General features: G+C 40.1%; 2 protein-coding genes across 5 annotated transcripts in view; one reads left to right on the top strand and one right to left on the bottom strand.

Annotated features, from left to right (window-relative positions):
- LHX4 (LIM homeobox 4) overlaps window positions 1-4,956 on the top strand; it is an 81,997-nt gene extending 77,041 nt beyond the window's left edge. Inside the window, exon 6 of the mRNA XM_042464049.1 lies at window positions 2,400-4,956. Coding sequence (XP_042319983.1) covers window positions 2,400-2,794 — 395 coding nt within the window. The 3' untranslated portion in view covers window positions 2,795-4,956. The remainder of the gene's footprint in view (window positions 1-2,399) is intronic.
- A 10,832-nt stretch (window positions 4,957-15,788) lies between these two features.
- ACBD6 (acyl-CoA binding domain containing 6) overlaps window positions 15,789-20,020 on the bottom strand; it is a 210,718-nt gene continuing 206,486 nt past the window's right edge. For all 4 annotated transcript variants that reach the window (XM_042465765.1, XM_042465766.1, XM_042465767.1 and 1 more), the window contains one exon: window positions 15,789-16,800. In XM_042465765.1, the coding sequence (XP_042321699.1) occupies window positions 16,646-16,800 (155 nt within the window). In that variant the 3' untranslated portion in view covers window positions 15,789-16,645. The remainder of the gene's footprint in view (window positions 16,801-20,020) is intronic.

Genomic DNA, 20,020 nt, shown 5'->3' with positions numbered 1-20,020 from the left:
GGCTGTGCATGCTCTAAAAGTGGTAGCAGGAAGGACTGAGTAAAGCTTGCATTCTTGTCTTGATGGCAAAACACGGCACGTAATGTATTTCCCATATACAGATCTGTCTTCTGCCAAATGGGATGGATAGATGGTGTGGGTTGGACCATTATATGTCTAGATGGGCCAGAAATGGGGCAAGTTACTTTTTGGAGAACAATTCCCATGTGATAGTAAAGGGGAAAGGATGAACAACCATGAACACAGAGCTTGGAGAAGTTACTTATTTTGACTGCAGTTCCCAGAATCCACTAACTGTTCCCAGTTCTGATCTGGGCACATGTGGGCTTTTTCTGTATGTTGACTTAAGCTTCACACACTCAGCATGGACTTGTGCATAACTTGCAGGGTTATACAACAGGCTCTTGGTATCCACTTGGGTTTGGTTCCAGGATTTCCCATGGATATCAAAATCTGTGGATGTTCAAGTCCTATTATATGTAATGGTGCAATAAAATGGTGTCCCTTATATAAAAAGATAAAATCAAGGTTTGCTTTTTCTATTTTTTGAAAAAATATTTTCAAGCCATGGATGGCTTGGAGACAAAATCCATGGATACAGCGAGCCAACTGTATGTGTGTTATCTAATCTTCCCATTGGCATACCAAAATGTATGTCTTTTCATAGAACTTCTTCCCAGGGTAAAAGTATTGGAGAGCTAGCATGGTGTAGTAGTGTGAATGTTTGAATAGGATTGTGGGACAGCAGAGTTTGAATTCCTGCTCAGCCATGGAAACCCAATGGGTAACTTTAGGCAAATCATACTTTTTCAGCCTTAGAGGAAGACAGTGGCAAACCTCCTCTCTATAAAATTTCTCTAGCGGAGAAAAACCCAGGAGAGGGTCGCCATAAGTCAGAGTCAGCTTGAAGGCATGTAACAACAACAAAAGTATGGGAAACCTTAACACAGTTTTAAATCCTTAGGTTGGAGAAAAAAAACCTGTTCCCAAGACTCCAGAATTGTATAGTCACTTGATAGAAATTAATGGGAGTCCTCTGGAAAACAAATTTACAGCCTAAGCATAAGCAGAATGCAATGAGACCAGGACCAACTTTCTGTAGAATTGGTCCAAAGTGCACAGATCTTATATAGTCAGAGCTTTTTGACAAATCTACCTTCTTTAGGACCACAGCTTTTAATTATTATTATTATTTGCCCAAAGTTAATTCAATGAAACAAAAACAAACAATAACAAGTACTGTATAGAGAGAGATCTTGTAGCACTTTTCAGACTTACTGAAAGAAATAAATTGGCAGCATGAGCTTTCGTAGACTATAGTATACTTCCTCAGGTGCATTTAATAAACTGAAGTCTATGAAAGCTCATGCTGCCAATTTCTTTCGTTCAGTTAGTCTCAAAGGTCTCTCTATGTACTGATTCCACAGACTAACATGGCTATATCTTTGCATCCTAAGTACTGTATAATAAGAAACACATGTCCTGGGTAAACAAAAATTCCTTTTCCTTAGCAGTTTGCAAACTTAGGCAAACCTGATTGCTTTTATGAAAGTGAGATCAAATTTAATCCTTTAATTCTATTTTAAATGTGATTGTAAGATAGTAATGCATATATATGGTACCATTTCTATGCTCTCTCTCTCTCTCTCTCTCTCTCTCTCAATCTGTGATATGAAGACTATTATAAGTCTTTACCTGGCAAAACTTGATTGTGTTTAAATTAGAGTATGCCTCTCTTCAAATCCAGAAGGTCCATTTTAAACTATAAAGACCACAAAACAGAGCTTTTGAAGTGTGGCTAAAAAATGTGTAGAATAAGACTGGAAAACAAACACCAAGAAACATTGTTCAGCCTACTCAAAAGTTAAGCCTCATTGTAAGAGGTGGTTCAGCCTATGCTTAGCTTTCCTACTGAAAATAACTGGAGTTCAGCACTTTATCTTTTAGAGCAGTCAGAAATAAACAGGTAAGAGGTTAATAAAAGCATATTTCAAAATGATATATGACAAGTATTTCAATGGAACCTTTTCCCCACAAGCCTACAACATAAACGTATGGTGTGTATCTAATCTGTTGCCCATGATGAAAACTGAGCCACACGCTAGTGGCTGCGAATGTGCTGAGATTCACTGCTTTCGCTGAGGCAGGGAACTTCTGCTCATGCAGATACTGCTGAACTACTCCCATCTTCCCACCTGTTGTAGTCAGTGACCAGGGTATATAGAGAAAACAGGCTAGCACCACCCCAAGGCCACACATTTCCCACCCCTTGCTTTGCTGTCTTGGCTGCCCTGAAGATGTAAGTATTCTCCACCCCTGTTGCCTCAGTGCCAAATATATGAAGTGGTTCTTGCTGCTGCCACTGTACCTAAAAACTGCCTTTTTTGCTTTGTTTACAGAAGACCAAATCCTTTCCGAGCTTGGCCACAACAACAGAATTTATAGCAATGCTGGCGAAGTGGCTGGTGGACAACTAATGAATGGTACTTTCTCAATGGATGGGACAGGACAATCCTATCAGGACCTGAGGGATGGAAGCCCTTATGGAATCCCCCAGTCTCCAGCCTCTATATCATCTCTTCCATCACACACTCCGTTGCTAAATGGTCTGGATTACACGATGGACAATAATTTAGGAATAATAGCACATGGAGGGCAGGGGGTGAGCCAGACACTCAGAGCTATGGCTGGGGGCCCAACCTCTGATATTTCTACTGGAAGCAGTGTTGGTTATCCAGACTTTCCCACAAGCCCTGCCTCTTGGCTTGATGAAATGGATCACCCTCCTTTTTAAAATATCATTCTACTTGCCATATTCCCACTTGCTCTTTTGGCCTGAAAGCATATTAGAAACCCAAATGGGGGACAGCAATCAAACTTCAAGGATCACAGATGTGCCATCCCAAGAAAAGTTTCCATTCATTTTGAAGGGGAATCTGCTATTTGTTTCCTGTAGAGCTGAAAGAAAATATGGTATTAATATATAGATATATATTTGCTTTCTGTTTGAAAAAGTGGGACTGTAAGAGGAGCTGCTTCTGAATACAGCACATTGATGTGTAAAGTATTTGTATGACTTTGGGGTGGGGGAGCAGCAGCTGTAGCAAATGGAAGTTTGTTGACTCTTTCCATAGACTTCTGCTGTTGAGTATGACACTAGCACATACCGAAATGATTAGACAGGTATTTGGCCACATCAGCTCTCCTGAGGCATGCCACCGTCCTTCATATGCTCAATTCTGGCAACTAAAATATGGAAATGCAATTCTTCTGAAGTGAGGCCTCCCAGACTGACTACTAAAGGAACAGAACGTTACTGGGAGTTTACTCTCTCACCTTTCCCACCTTCCCATTATTTTTTGCTCTGTCTCCTCATTCCATATTTCCATAGATATGTCACAAAGAGGTAAATCTTTGCCTCACTCAGGAGTAAATGTAGGCAGCCACAGGTGCCACTGTTCCTTTACTTATTTTGCAGACTTCAGATATCTGTTCTTCTCCCTCAAGCACATCATGAGGGTTGTTGTTGCGGCTGCTTTCCACTCCTTTCCCTTCATATTGCTGTCTCAATCTGCTAGGGTGCAGTAGTAACTCCTAAGCAGATGCATTCTTATCCTACTGAAGTCCATTCTCACAGGAAGCAACCTCTGGCAGTACTGTTTTTGTCAGCGGAGTTAGCATTATCTGGATAATGTGCTACATAATGGATAAGAAGAAAAATTACTATAATCATGGACAGAATAGTGAAGCCTATGCCATGATTAGTGACATCAAAAATGTATGTGATCTGGACTGGGTGCTGTAGCGACCAATAATTCCAAGGAGAGCAGGTCCGTTTCCTTTAGGCCTTTCTTCTGTCATGGAACTTGCAAAGAACAGATATACATTCACCCTCCCCGCTATTGATCTTGCAGTAGTCTGCATTGGTTTGGTGAGTGTGCAGAAGGGCAGCATGAGTTAAAGCCCAAGTGGGGCCTAGAAGCATTCAAAACTACTCTATTGTCCCCAGATGCCAGTTCATGGCCCAGAGGCTCTGTATGTAAGTCAAGCACAAGGCATATTCCTTCTGCTCAGAAAGGAAAAGAGTATTAGTTTATATGAAATAGGTTTACATAGATGGCCAATGCCTATCCCTGAGTGTGAAGTTTAACACTCAGTGTTCAATGCTTCCCCAGTATTTCAGACCATATTATAATATGGCACCATTCTAAGCAATGCGGCCGTTCATAATGTCATCATTACTATGCTGCTGCACAAGACTCTGCTCTCAACCTGTGTGTTTCCTCCCACCAGCTTCTGAAGAGAGAGGGATGCAACAGTAATCTGATGAAGCTTCTTTAGGAGATTAAAAATGGTTCAAAGGTCACTTACTAATGAAAGATTTCTAGGATAGGTAAAAAAATATAAAGGACAAGAGAAAGAAAAAGATCATGACAATCATGTGAAGCAAAACATTAGCCAGAAGACAGAGGTGTCAAGGGTTTTCAGAGCTGATTTGAGATCAGGAACATTAAACTTTTTACTGAGACAGCTATGTGAACAGCATCTGATATTTGTTAGGGATTCATCCATGCTCTAAAGCCTGCAACTCCTAGACATTGTTCTCAGGCTTGCTAACCTTCCTCTACTATCTGCAAACTGGAGAAAGAACATGTGGCCCACCAAGTGTTGTTGGACTGCAGATCCCATCAACCCTAGATAGCATTGCCAGTGGTGAGAAATTATGGGAGATGTGTCATGGGGCACCAGGTCCTCAGCCTTGGCTTAAAAGGAGTTGCAAACTGTTTTGAACCTTATTGTTTTTGCTGTTTTTAAAAAGACTCTGGTGTCTTCTATGAACTGGTCAGTTCCCAGATTAAGGCCAGAAAGAAATTAAGGCTTTACTTGCATCTCTAGGCAAGTAGAGTGGGCCCTTGTTATCTGCTGGGGTTTAGTTCCAGGACCCCCGTGGATACCAAAATCTGTGGATATTCAAACCCCACTGAATACTATGGATAGTAAAATGGCGTCCCTTATATATAATGACAAAATCAAGTTTTGCTTTTCAGAATTCATATATTATTTTTGAATATTTTCAAGCTGTGGATGCTTGAATCCATGGATAAAGAATCCATGGATATGGAGGGCTAATTGTACTTACTGTCTCAATTTGAGCAACAAGAGCAAAGTTAAATGAGTGTGACTTGAGAAGTATTTCACATTAGATAAGTATATATATCCCCTTTCATCCATAAAGACTTTAAAAAAAAAAAAGAAGAAGCAAGTACAGACATTTCACTGGAACTTTACTCATCATAAAGGTTGCTTTCTGCCTGAGGAAGCAGCTTAAAATTAGGATCACGTGTCTTGCTATTTAAAATCACATTCCTCTAAATGCAACAGTCTGCTGCCACATAACCAAACCAGAGCTTTCTCTCCATCCCCCTGTAGTTTTTACCATCACTCAAAAAATGGCTCCCAAGGGATTCATAGCCCTGTAGAACATAGTGGGTGCTGTAGTGGGGAAGAGAGTGACTTCTTCTCCCAATTCTGCTCATGGGAAAAAATCAGTCAGTGGATGTCGCCTAGATGGATTCTGGCTTTCTAGATTTACCAGCAAGATACTTGACACTCTTCTGAACCCTTGCAAAATAGATTTGCATTCCTTCCAAACAGCTCAGTCTCTTTTATAATCAAAATTTAGAATCATTTTTCTTAATTTAAAACCAGTCTTTGATTTATCCCTCTCACTTTCATTTAATTGAAAAAAGCAAAAGCATTAAAGAAATGCAACTTTTTGAGGACCAGACTGAGATCAAGCTATAGACCTGGAGAAGGCCCACTGAAAGAAATGTTGGTTTTGCAACCAATTCAGTGTTTTGAATGTATCCACATTACCAGTAATGCTAGAACTGTATACATTTTCCTGTCATTTATTATCATGATGCTTTATAGGACTGACTAATGCAGCTTTATCACTGAAGAGAGTGTTATCTTCCAAGAGAGAAAACAATCATTTCAGCATCATAACCATTTCAGAAAGATCAATTTTTTATTATTATTCATGTTGGAATCATAGACAGGAATGTAAAACAAGGACAAATATCTTTTTCTGCCTGATCATTTAAATTTGAACATTTTAAGTTTTTGCAAACACCCATATTACACATACCTCTGTTTCAGTTACAAGCAATCTGCACAAAAAACAAACAAGCATGTGTATTTTTGCATATGTTCTTAAAGTTGGGTTGGTCATACTGTGCACAACGAAAAATGTGTAGAGAGGACCTGTGCGATGTTCACATTTTGGGTTTTGTTAACCATTAAGGTAGAGGAAATATGGCATTTTAAAGCTATGGATACTTTTTTTCAAGGCTTTTGCAGCTATGGATGAAGCTTGCAAAAATATGGCATATTCTGGGCAAAAATTAATCACTTTTATGTCCTTTGGGTTTCTGTGGGTAAGAAAACAATGGGTCCACGTCTTCCATTGGAATCAATGAATATTAGGTCTAATCTGCACTGCAGAAATAATGCAACTTGAACTACTTTAACTGCTGTGTCTTGATGCTATAGAATCCTGGGACCTGTGGTTTTTTGAGGAACCAGAATGTTGACAGAGAAAGCTAAATACCTCACAAAACTACACATCTCAGAATTCCATAGCATTGAGCCATGTCAGCTAAAGTGGTGTCAAAATGCATTATTACTCCAGTGCTTTATCCTTTATTTTATTATGCCAGTGTTTTCTATACCTTCCTTGCCTACTGCAAGTCTACCTTGGAATATTTAAGGAATTTTATATACAGCCCACCCTCCGCATATGCACTCTCGCCATATATGGATTCCAGGTTATGTGGCTAGTGAGAGTTGAGCAACAAAATGGTGCATACGCCAGAGTGTGCTGCCATTCAATTAAATAGGACTCCAGTGTATGTGAAATTTACCTTACACGGGGGGTAGTGGTGTCCAGAACGGATCCCCGCGTATGGCAAGGGCAGACTGTACATTGAACCTTCCTTTCCATCTCATTTATTCCATATTTGCAACCCCACTAGCCTTTAAAAGGAATCAGTATTGCTGGATTATGCTTAGCTGAATAGGAGCTAAAGAAAAAAAGTGCCGTTAACACTGAAGTAAACTTAAGCTGTAAGGGAACATAGCTCAGTGGAGAGCATGTGCTTGGCATGTAAAAGGCCCCTGGTTCAGTTCCTAGCAACTCTGGAGATCTGCTGATGCCAGTTCTTGAAAACAACATGGAACTAGATGAACCAATAACTTAACTTGGTAAAAAGCAATTTCCTATGTCACTAAGATTAGAGCAGAGCAGAAAACAGTGTCCATGTTTCCAGATCAACTACTTAGTTAAGAATACAAGACTAAGTAGCATTTCCTGACCTGACTTCACATCCAGTTTTGACAATCTTGACATCAGCCACTGCTGCACACAATGGGGATCTGTCTGTTCTGTCAATTGGGATGCAACAGATGGATGTTCAACACCCCTTCCCAGTGATCTTCAATGCTAAAGCCAGAATTAAGATTCCTGTTGCAATTCCTCTTTACACCATCTTAGAGGGTTAGGAATCTCAGTCTGCTGTGGTCCCGATCAACAGGATAGTGGATTTCCCTCACTCGTATAGGTTACACGTAGCCATTGTTTATTTTATGACATGCGGTGTCACATCCAATCAATCTTGACAGCACTTAACAAGTGGTTAAGATGCTGAATGTAGATTGCAAGATTGGCAGGTTGGCAGTTTGAGTGCCGCATGATGAGGTGAGCTCCCATCACTATTCCCAGCTTCTGCCAACCTAGCAGTTCAAAAGCATGTAAATGCAAGTAGATAAATAGGTACCACTTCAGTGGGAAGGTAAACAGTGTTCTGTGCAATCATGCTGGCCACATGATCACAGAGTAGTCTCTGACAGTGCTGGTTCTTCGGCTTAGTAACGGAGATGAGCACCACCCCCTGTGGTTGGACACAATTTGACATCCTTGTCAACAGGGAATACCGTTAGTTTACTTTTAAATGCACCACAAAGTATTTTCAAAGGAAATATGGGGTAATATCAGAAGGGATGTGACAAGTTTAGCAGATTTGTTAACTCAAGAACCAATACAAATACGTCACCAAACAGTGATTCCCCACACCCTAGTGCAGAATATCAAAGTGAGACCCAGAGCTAAAACCGCATAAAGATTCCTTTATGATTTTCAGTTTCCATATTGAATAGATATTATGCTCTATAGTAAATTTTAAATTCTCTAGCAAGAGATTTGTTGCAGTGAAGGCTAGGTAGGGACCCAAGCTTTGTAAGAACAATTATGATTGATATTTAATTTCTCTTTATCTAATGGGCCTTGGGTCTGCCTGCTGCTAAAAGGGGTCTGCTTGAAGAAGGTTCCTGTTTGATTTGGAAGATCCTCCTCCCTCCCCATAGGTCACCCCATTCAATTGGGTCCCCTGACCCTCTGTGGGGAATTTTCCGGGGATGGAGAGGCTGTTCTGGGAAGAAGGAAATTTGCTTTTGGCAGCTTAGTTCTGCACACTTGAATTTCCTTGTTTTCTGCTGCTGACTACAAGGCCTAGTTAGCAACATCAAGGAAGAGCTATGGCAGGGTCAGTTGGTTTAAACCAAATAACCTTTTCTTTTAAAAAACCGCCAGGTTTTGTCAAATTGGTTATTTTCTTTAAAAAAAAGTCTGGCTATTATTACTATTTTCCAACTCTTTTATTGGAACAACAACGACTGTTTGTACTTAAACATTTTAAGTTGGACAGTTTATTGGCAGTTGTTCATTGTTAGACCGGTATCCGGTATCAGTTGCTTCTTCTTAATCACTTTTATTTGATTTTATAGTGCAAGAAATGCCATTCAGAAACAAACCCTTCAATTAACATAAGTTCAACCAAAAGAACCTGCTTAAAACAGAATAATTGTTTAAGCTAGCAACCATAACATCTGAACTACATGTTGCCGCTTATTTTTCTGATTTAGTCCTATATTGGTGTAGTCCTATACTCCTATATATAGGCTACCAACTTGTCAATATAATTCCCAACATTTTATTGAAATATATAAATTATATCAGAGCCTCATAACTTTGGATTGTTAATGTTAGAAACTCAATCAAGCTTTCTAATACATAAAACAATGTTTCACAGTATTAAGCAAGATTCAGTTTTTAAAAATTAAAATGTTAATGCAAAAAAACTTGGTTTAAACCTAAAAAACATTTTAAAAACCCCAGTTTTTTCTTCCCCAACTCTGAGAGGTGGTGAATATCCACAGCAAATGTCAATAAGTCTACATGTAGATGATGACACTAGTTATCTGTTACATCTTCCAGAGTACAAATGATAGTATCTGCACATCATTCCACTATCAAACCAAGATAGGAAACCCTGCTAGGATTAAGTGTAAGAGAAGGGGAGTTTTTAAAAAAGCATTTTACCAGTAAGAACTCAATGCAGGTCCATGCTATAATCACACCATTGCAGCTTGAGGTATCAGCAAAAAATAACTGCATGGCGATTTTATTGAACTCATAAAATCTAGATTCTTGCAACTTGTTCACAAGTCCATTTGCACCCCAATCATATTAACACATTAGGAGGAATTCATTGCTATGTATTGGCGGATGGATTTAAAAGTCTTGCGTACAGATGAAATTATCCCTTATTACTGGTTTCTATAGCCTTTCTCGCAAAAAGCCAAGGAACAACTGCTTGCCTCACCTTATAGTTAGATGTTGTTAGCTCTTCCTACTTCATGGTACACTTCAAGCACTCTAGGAAGGACACAGACATCCCTGAATGCTAGAATGACATAACAATGACACTTGCTTCACACACCCAAGGTTAAACATTAAGTATGAGTGCTTTTCCATGAAGAGCCTGATAATATTTGACTTTTCTAGAGGATTTAATCATTTCAGCCTAACATAGGCAAAACCATTTGCTTGCAATTGTTCTGAAAGACAGAGAATCATTCCAATTTTGTGTCTTGGCCTCCAAAGGGATTAAGTTGATAACTGCATGTACTTTACTGCCCATGTCTCTTTAATAATCCATGAAAAGCTTCGCTCCAAGTTCTGTCTAGCTTTGCAGTATGCTGGCCTCACCTCTGATCTTAACGTTGGACCAGGACTCTTTCTTTGACTTCAGCCTTTACCTACAATCTAAAGCAGCTCAGTAGTGAATAAGGAAGGATCAAAAAGAAAGATGAGTTGTCTCTCTTCTTTAGGACACTGCACTTTAAAATTTGGAAACAGCACTCCAGAAGGACGCATTCATTTCAGTGTGCACATGTTTTGTTTTCTGACCTGCCGTTGCAGGGTTCTGGCCACAGTGGCTGAAGTGAAACTTTAAAAAAAGAGAAGAAAAAGCACATCACTGGCATGCTGCCTCTGCTTCTTGGGTTTGGCCACTGTCTTATCTCTCTCTTAAACAAACAAACAAACAGGATTTGCTCCATCCGACACTGAAGCCAATATTGCAAAAGCAGACTATCAGCAATATTATCTCCATACTATTTAGTAAATGCAAGATAGTAAAGCACATGGGTGACATCTGAGGATTGAGATGGCTTCCTTTCTGCCTGAAGCAGAGCACAGGTTCTGTGCGTGGGGCAGGGATGTTCTGAGCAACTCCGACATTCTGTGCAATAGCTTTGCTGTGTAGACATGCAAGCACAGGTCTGTTTCCCCTAGCGGAGGAGGAAGACCAGGAACGAACATAGCATCTTGGACTCTAATTCTGAAGCTGTTTTGAACACTCTTTAACCCACCACAATCATCTCAGTTTGCTCTTTCTCACCATGACCACCTTGTGGTTATAAATTTTGTATAGTTCTAAAGTGAAGTTTGGGGTTTTGGGGAGAGAAAGAAACATATTTATTGCCATGTGTCTTTGGGAAAAAAACAACACAAGAAAACCTGGCAAGTTTCTTGGTATATGCCTCCTGTGCGCTGGCATGAGTTGTATGTAAAAAATAAAAAAACAAAAACAAAAAGTTCTATGTAAAATAAATATGAAAAGTTATTTAGGATTCCCGTGCCTTTTTATATCTTGCATGAAAAGCTCAATTAGAGAAGAGAGCGGTGAGAAGATTTTCCTTACAGGACTGGGATATTTTCTCAGAGGTTAAATATATTACATTCACTTACTGCAGAGCTGGATGCAGTTGTCTAAAACACCTAGTACTAAAGTTTTAGCACAAAGGAGCACTAGTGCCCTGAGCTTAAATTGGTCACTATGGCCTAGTCACAAAGTTTCCGATCAAGAAGCAAATAGACCTCTATAGACAGAGCGTTATTGGTCAACAATGGATTTGTTGACGAATGGATTGGTCAACAATGTGCAGGTTTGCCGAGACAGGAGAGGGCATATTTTGTACAAATAGATTTCGAGTACATAGCTGCCTGAGACTTTAGACATAAAATAACCTTGTAAGTAGTCCCACCAACTAATAATTTAACTAATCTATCAAGAGAATGAGAAGAATTCCATTTGGCTTCTCTGAATCCTTTCAAGATGCCAGCAGCTCAAGCTGGCACTGCCAGGTCTCATCGCTTTGAAATGGAGCTGGCTGAACGCAGATCTTTTATTTCCACACATGGATAAGCAGGTGTGCCCTTGGCCTATGCATGCCTACTACATTGTAAGGAAACAGCAGTGAGGCATCAGCAACATTCAGAGGTTTTTAAATGTGTGAATGTAATCATTTTGAAAGAGAAGTTGTTTGTGCTATCTTCCTCCCAAACAGCAAAGAAAATCTTATTATACATAGTATGTAAAAAAGAATAAATAGCCACCTTGCCAACTAGTTACAGATACACCTGGACATTAATATTTACTAAATGGTAGTGAGTACAGATAAGTTTATATGCATGTTACATCATGTCATTCCAGTATGCAAAGATGGTTCTGCATCCTTTCATTTAGAAGGAAAAGGGAGTCCACATTTAAACAAACCAAAAGCAGTTCTATTATTTTATCCTAAAGAGAACCACCTAAACTCGCACTTTCACACCTCCATGGGGATTTCTATGGCAGGTTATAGACCGCCGCTTTGAGGCGGTCTGCGGCCGCCGCCGCTTGCTCCGTAAGGGAGCCGTCGCAGCCACACCACGCGGCTCCCTTACGGAGCAAAAAAGAAGCTCCAAAATGGAGCTTCATTCTGTGGCGCCTCTGTGACGTCGCGAGGCGCCAGGGGCGCATTCGCGACGTCACAGGCGCCGCAACACGTTCGGACGCACAGCGTCCGATACGTAAAGATGGCGCCGGCCATGTCGAACGGCCGGCGCCATATTGTACAGACAGAGTCCGTATTAGACCCAGGGGCGTCTAGAAGAGACGCCCCTTTTTTAAAATGGGACGTCCTGCGGACGTCCCAAGTGCCAATTTGTAACCGGCCTTTGTTCATTTTCAGCTAAGAACTTCTGGTGTTGAATGCACTTTGCTGAACACCTCCAATGTAATCAGAATGGTTACATTATGAGAGTGGACCCACTTGCTTTCCTCATCATTTGCACAATTTGATACTTCAGTTCTGCTTTGGGGAGCAGATGCACAGTCACTCAACGATTTTTCAACATTAGAGAATCAGAGCACATGTTTGTATACTCCTTCCTAGAATCCACTGTAATCCTGCGAAAGAAAACTTCATGAAATACCTATGGAATATTCTGTTCTTGGGAACAGAAAAAGTCCAGCTCGTAGTTGGACAAAAAATTGTATTTACAGGTCTATCTTCAATTTTAAAAAAATTTGAACACAAAATACTTTATGCAAATATCTTTTAAAGTTTTGTGGATCCGCCTGAGCATCAGTGCATCAATCACTTCATCTATCCAAATTTAAAACTGAAGGGAGATGTATGATGCAGAGATGAAAATGAAATGGGAACATTCCTCTTACAAACATCACTCTCTTGTTGAAAGTCATGCCATTTTGGTCATTACACACCACCAAAAAGAAAAGACTCAGCTAAAATATCAAATCACTAAACCTTCCCCATGGGGTCTTTCGCAGGACCTGCTTTTGCCAAGAACTGCTTGCTCATTATTGTTAGCCAGCCACTGGAATGAGAGAAGGAAAGGGACTGGATTTCTTTTTAGGGAATTCCTAACTGTACTGGCCTTTGAATCTCACGCTTCATGCATGCTGAGCCAAGAAGCACTCTGAAGCTATCAGTCTGGGCTGTTTAAACACACCATGTTGGCTTTATATATTTTAATCATTTTAACATTTAATGCTTCTCAATTAAAGTGATTTCCCGAAGTAGATGCCAAGCTTAGTTTGAATGCGCATTAACCATTTTCAGTTTTAGTAGTTAAAGGCACCAGAGGATTTAAACAGCAATCCAGGGGGCTGTTGGGGGGAAATGGTTGGCTGAATAAAGCAGATTATAAACAATAATATATGCCTTCTCATTTTTCCTTTTTTTTCTTGGAAGGGTTCCAACCTCACAAACAGCCCTAAAGTGCTATAAACATATCCAGGCCTAAGCTCTGTAAATGTACTCTGTGGAAGCTGTGGGCACTGTTGTTTGCCACTTTGCATCTGGGCACGCACCAAGCATGTGTTATTTTGAGAGAGCTTTTTTAGTACACATGATGTCCATCAGAGAGAGCTTCCCTTTAAAATATTAAAATGCCAACAAGGATAACCTTCAGCACAAAAGAATAAATAAATCCTGGCTTCCAGGCAAAGTAGGTGCTACACGCCAAAAGAACACAGAAAGGTGACTGCTCTGTTCTTTTAACTTTTGCCAACCTCTCTGTTGCACAGATCCAAAACTGAGCATTTCTTGAATCCGGCAATGAAACAGAAAACAGTTGCCAGCCACGCTGCAACAATCATACCTTTTTATGCTTCAAATCATCATGCACCAAAAGGCACCTGACAGTATGGCCGGCATCTTGTAGGGACATCCACACATGTAAGTTATGTGGGTGATGATGGGGCTGGTATCTCTCCTCCCATAATGAAAAGCCTGTAAAGTTACTCCACACATCTGTTCCCTGTTCTGTGGGCTACATCCCCATAGACAGACACAAAACGATGACATCAGTGCTGAAGCCAGATACTTCTGCAATCCTGCCAACTCTCTGTGGAGCAGGGAACAGCTGTGTGGGGTAGTTTCAAGCACTTCTTGGGGGAAGGGTAGATGGCTCAGCCTAATGTAGGTCTATGCGTGGATTTTTATGCTATACTAAGGGGATGTTGGATTGTGACCAGTATCTAAGCTGTACAACAATACTGGTAACCATGTATCTAATATCCACAGGATGATAAAATATTGGGTGTTAGGGAAAAGATCAGTAGGGAACTGGTTATTCAATGAAGAATTTGCCTGACTTACAATTCAGGGAAGATAATACAGGCAGGACAGGGGTGCTGGGGACATCCATAGTTCTGCAACATATACTCTACCCTAAATAGGAGCCCTGGTGGTGCAGTGGTTAAATGCCTGTACTGCAGCCATTCACTCAAAACCACAAGGTTGCGAGTTCAAGACCAGAAAAAGGGCCCAAGCTCGACTCAGGCTTGCATCCTTCCGAGGGCGCTAAAATGACTACCCAGACTGTTGGGGGCAAATTAGCTTACTTGCTATTTAGCTTACTTGCTGTTCACCGCTATGATCTTTGGAACAGCGGTATATAAATAAAACAAATTAAATTAATTAAATTAAATAGGTTGTCACTTTTTTATAATGAATTTTGTGTGTGTGTGTATCACTCTGATCTTTTCAGCAAACCCAGCTAGAGAACAGACTTGCCGGCTTGTACAATCTTTGTACAAGGAGCAACATGTCAAAGTGGCAAAGGTGATGGTAAAAGGCCACAAACCCAGAAATATGTAGAATATGTAGAATCCTAATATGAAGGTTTTGGAGGACTATGTCAGATTAATTCTGACGTCTATAGCTATTTGTGAACAGCAACGTTTACTATTTTTCCATGCTTTGCAATCTGATTCATATGCCCCATTTCTAGTGGCACCTATGACATATGTTCAGAATTATAAGTGCTGGTGTTGTGTGCTGTTTCTGACTTTTGGTGAACCTAAGGCAAACCCATATGGGAGTTTCTTGGCAGATTTGTTCTGAGGGGGTTTGCCATGGCCTTCCTCTGAGGCTGAGACTGTAACTTGCTCAAAGTTGCCCAGTGCCTGAGCAGGGAACCCTAGCCTCCAGAATCACAGCCCAGACTCAAGCCACTACACCACACTGTCTCTCATTAATGGCAAGGGAATTCAACTGATCTGTGTGACTTCAAAATGTAACCGCAATTCACAGCAGTATAAACACCAAGCCTTAATTAATATTTTTCTTCCCCACTTTCTGGATTCTTAATCAAATGTTAGCAAGTGGCAAGTACATTTCTATACTCCTTACTGATGTACTAAATGGTTTACAAAGTGTAAGCTAATTGCCTCCAACCAGCTGGGTACTCATTTTAGCAGCCTATGGAAGGATGCAAGGCTGAGCTGACAAGGAGCTCCTGGCTGGTATTGAACTCACAAGTGGCTGCAGTACAGGCATTTAATCACTGCGCCCCTCATACTCATTGATGTTCACTGCCATTCTTCCTCTTAAAGTTGTGTTAGTCTTGAAAGGTTTTTTAACATCTCAAATAACACTCCTTTATTTAAAAAAATAAATAAAGAGAGAAAGTACTATAGAGAAAGCTCATGAAATCCCCAAAAAATAACAGTGTTATTTCATAGTGTTCAGCACATGCTTGTGGAATTTGTTTGGATTTCGCACCTGGCAAGAGAAAGGAACAATTCACAAACTATCCTTTGATTTATCTTTTATTGTTCAAGACGGTATTTTACAATAGAGACAGAGGGATACACACAATGGACATTCGCATCAGTTTTCAACTTTTGTTTTGTTTAACACTGTGATAACTCAGCCTCCTCATTTTGACATTTTGATCTTCAGGATTCAGTAGAAAAGCCCTCCATTCTGACATCTTACAAAACTCCTTTCTTCAGTTCAAGGAAATCACAATAGTGGAACAGTACTCTCTTTTGAGTAATAAGTGATTTTTGTTAGATAGAAAGTGTTATAAACTGGCTAATTTCTTCCCCTCGCTGCCTATCCGTTTCTTTCTTCTTAGAAATAATTTGTATTTTGCAAAAAAGCAGCTACTCTTCCAACTCAATCATATGTATATTCACTTGGGAAGGCAAATCCCACAGAGTTCTATGGGGCTTTCTCCAAACACACATAGGATAGCAACCTTAATGTAGCTGTTCCTTTCCTCTGCCCCACACTCATACTAATAAATGCAAAATGAGCTTTATGCTGTACCAATTCTACATAACACGTGACCCATCCAACAACGCATCCCATTAGCCATGTTTACTGGGCCACCAGAAGCTCAATAAATCTGATTTGGTTGATCTTAGTGTTCCAAAATATAACAAGTCATAACCGTAGGCAGGGGCTGTGTTATGCACTGCATGCTCCTTTGCTTTATTTTCTGTCCCCTGGGGTATACAGCCATAGTAAGCACCTCCCTTAAACATGTTTCACTCACCAGACATCATGCATACCAATTATGTGGGAGAAGAAGGGGTTTATTGCCATTTTTCTTCCTTTTGAGAGTCCTGGGCTAGGGCTGGGTACTTGCTTGTTCTTTTGGTTAAGCTTTGCCCGCGGTGTGCTCCTGCAGCATGGAGGTGATTACTCGACAGTCTGTCACCTCTTCAGGCAAGTATCCCTCAATGTCTCGAAGAGTAGGGTCAGCTCCAGATTTCAGCAGTAGTTCCACAATGTCAGAAAATTCACAAGTAGAGGCTAGATTTTAAAAAGGGCAGAGAGAACATGGGTTACAATGATATGCTTCCACAGCGCCTGATGAATGATGTGTTTCAGTAGTGCAGAAGCAAAACAGTCTGAAAGCCAAACAAGACAAGGACACTGGGATAGCAGTCTGCTCAAGGTAAAAAATTCATATTCTGTCAAAAACATGCTAAGAACCACAATTGCAATGTGTTTATTTCAGAGTTCTGAGAGCATTTAACAAGGACTGGTTACTTGATTTGTTACTCGAAAAGAACAGGATAAAAACTTTGAATCTCAAGACAAGAGAAAAGCCAGCTAGCAGAGCCTGGAAACTGTGGCACCTGGGCTATTAACTATAGATATTACAATGAAATTACTTCAGACTTAGCCAAGAAAGCATAGCTAACTGTAACAAAAAAAGGAGGGGGATGGAAGGAAGGCAAGATATTAAATTTAAATCTTAACCTTTCAGAGAAAGCATGAGACCTGTCACCTCGACTCTGGTATTTCCTGAGCTTTTAAAATGAAATTATTTTACCAGACAATTAATAAAATTTTCTCAGGTTCACTCTTAGATAAATTGCAGAGAAGACATTTTGGGATGTGAACATATTTCCAGGAGGAAGAAAGCTCATTTTAAGGCAAAACCAGCATCTGCTGCAGAATAAAGAACACGGTTTGATTGTTGGGCTATGACTCAGGAGACCAGGGTTCGATTCCCAGTTTAGTCTTGAAACCTTGGGCAAGTCACATGCTCTCAGCCTCAAGGGAAGGCAATGACAAACCTCCTCTGAACAAATCTTGCCAAGAAAGCCCCATAATAGGTTTACCTTAGGGGTGCCACAGGTTGGAAAGGGATTGAAGGTAACAGCAGCAACAGCAGCAGCAACAACACAGGCAATACTGAATTATAGCTAGAGTATCCAGTGTTTCTGGATGGTCAACTCATGAAGGTTCATGAAACCAACTGGATTCCAGAAAACTAAAGGACATGTTAGTACCAACTCTACTGTTGGCTAGATTGTCCTGTGGAACACAAGGTTGACTGCCAAAACTAATGTCATGCATCCAAAGCCTTCTCCCACTGGTTTGCTGATGCAATTCCCCTTGATGTACAGGGGACATGATGTGAACGAAGCACAAAAAGATTATTTTCACCAAAACCTGTTAAATGCAGCACAGATATTATTAAAACAACTATACTGAGACAGGAATGTCTAAAGAAATCTACCTGACTGGATGCCAGTTTACCTGAACGTGGCATCCAACAGAGCTCTTTTAATTGGTGAATGATATGGTTAAGGTGAAGGGAGTTGGGATACCATTACCAATCACATATGCTCACTATCATATTAATCCGTATTAATTTTGCCATCTCATTAATTTTCCACTAGTTGCCTTTGGCTGGATAGGTGAACAGGTCTGGCAAGGAGCCCAGACAACTGTACAGTAGCAATAATACGCATATGGCAGACTTAAGTGGAAAGTATAGTAGTTACAATGATTTGAACTCTTAGCACAAGTTAACCAAAGGCAGTTTTATAAGGAATGCTTTCTGTTTCCATCTCCTGAAACCCTTTACTGTCCACACTGTTCAGGGCTCCCACCCAAGACTTTTTGTGTGTGTGTGTGTGGGGGGGGGGGGGGTTGCTGAAGTAGGGAAGACGGTATGGGAAAAATTCTTTACACAATTTTCCTTAAATCACAACAGCACAGAACTGCATGACCAACATACAAAGAAAAGGATCTGTTGGCTAAGCTGCTTCCTCTTCCATGATATTCCTTAGGTGATGTTAGGGGCTAAAGCCATGTAAGTAACTCCTATGCAACCTCTCCTATTGCATTACTGGAATGATATGGGAGGGAGCAGCAGAAATGCCATCTTATTACAATATAAGAATTGGCACCAACTTGATATTTTATGGCAATTCAAGCAACAGATAAGCACTCTTCTTTTTACCCCCCTCACACAAGGAAATTTAACTTCAACCACACTCTTCCTGTAGAGGTGATGAATATGAATCTATTCTCTCTCCTTAAAATAGCAGCAATGTAAGTACATTGCTAAAGAAGGTAGCACTAGCCAAAATGGAGATGGAGAAATATTTCATCTTAGAATATGCCTCACTGGCTGCTCAAAATGTCAGGTACCTGAGCCAAATAATATGGAAATCCTGTGCTCCTAGAGTTGTCTTAAAGCACGATAGTACAGCCTTTAACACATTGAAGTCAGAAACCATAAATAAAATGTTATTAGGTTCTTGTGTTGTTGTTAGCGTCATATAGCCCTTCTTCTTTTGAGCCGTGTCTTTTTAGATTGTAAGCCTTAGGGCAGGGAACTGTCCAATTATAAAGATTGTATGTACAGCGCTGTGTAAATTTACAGCGCTTTATAAAGGTTAATAATAATAATAATAATAATAATAATAATAATAATAATAATATAAATTTAACTAGAATAAACCACTCTCATTGATGTGCTGTCTGGACAAGACAGCACATCAGCTTTCCATATCTTGATAATCTGCACATCATAGGTGCTGGAAGGGAAGCTGGGAGGAAAAGTGGTGTTCAAGTTTTCTCTTTCCCTTAGTTTCCTTTGAAAAATGGGAGAGTGACCAACATCTGAGCAGAATTACATGGTTAAACAGGAAATAGCAGCATGTATTTGTGGAAAGCATGGTGTTACCATTTCTGTTTTTCTTCTCTTATTTAACTTGAGAGCACCAGTAGGAGCCAATATAATTATTGAACCAAGAGCTGAGTTGCAATAGGAATGACAGGTGAACAGCAGAGGGAAAGGCTTTTAAAAAAGCAAAGCATATCACTCTTCAGGAGCGCTCAATGGCCAGTTCTCCAATGTCAAATACATATGAAGCATTATGCAAAAGCAACCTGGGCAGTGTCCTCTTATAATCTGTATGCCAAGTAGAAATGCAACATCATTTTTGTGTCAGGGCTGTCATTTATTACAAAACATGTCAGACATTTTAAATTTACCTGATGTTCCCAACTAATGTTTATCATTAACTCTAATAAAATGTGATTCATGTGTTTTTTTAAACCTTTCACTGTTTTTAATAAGAAATTAGGAAAATCACATATTTCCAGACCTGGGTGAATTTTGCATATGGTTTTCTCTTGGACTGGACCACTACCAGGAAATGTCATGACCCACCAGCAGCCAATGACTGCACTATTGCCCCATATACAAACATCAAATACTAGATCA

Source organism: Sceloporus undulatus, chromosome 4 (assembly GCF_019175285.1).
Source record: "Sceloporus undulatus isolate JIND9_A2432 ecotype Alabama chromosome 4, SceUnd_v1.1, whole genome shotgun sequence".
Lineage (NCBI taxonomy): Eukaryota > Metazoa > Chordata > Lepidosauria > Squamata > Phrynosomatidae > Sceloporus > Sceloporus undulatus.
The sequence above is the reverse complement of the archived record's forward strand: the minus strand, read 5'-3'. Positions and strand labels throughout refer to the sequence as shown.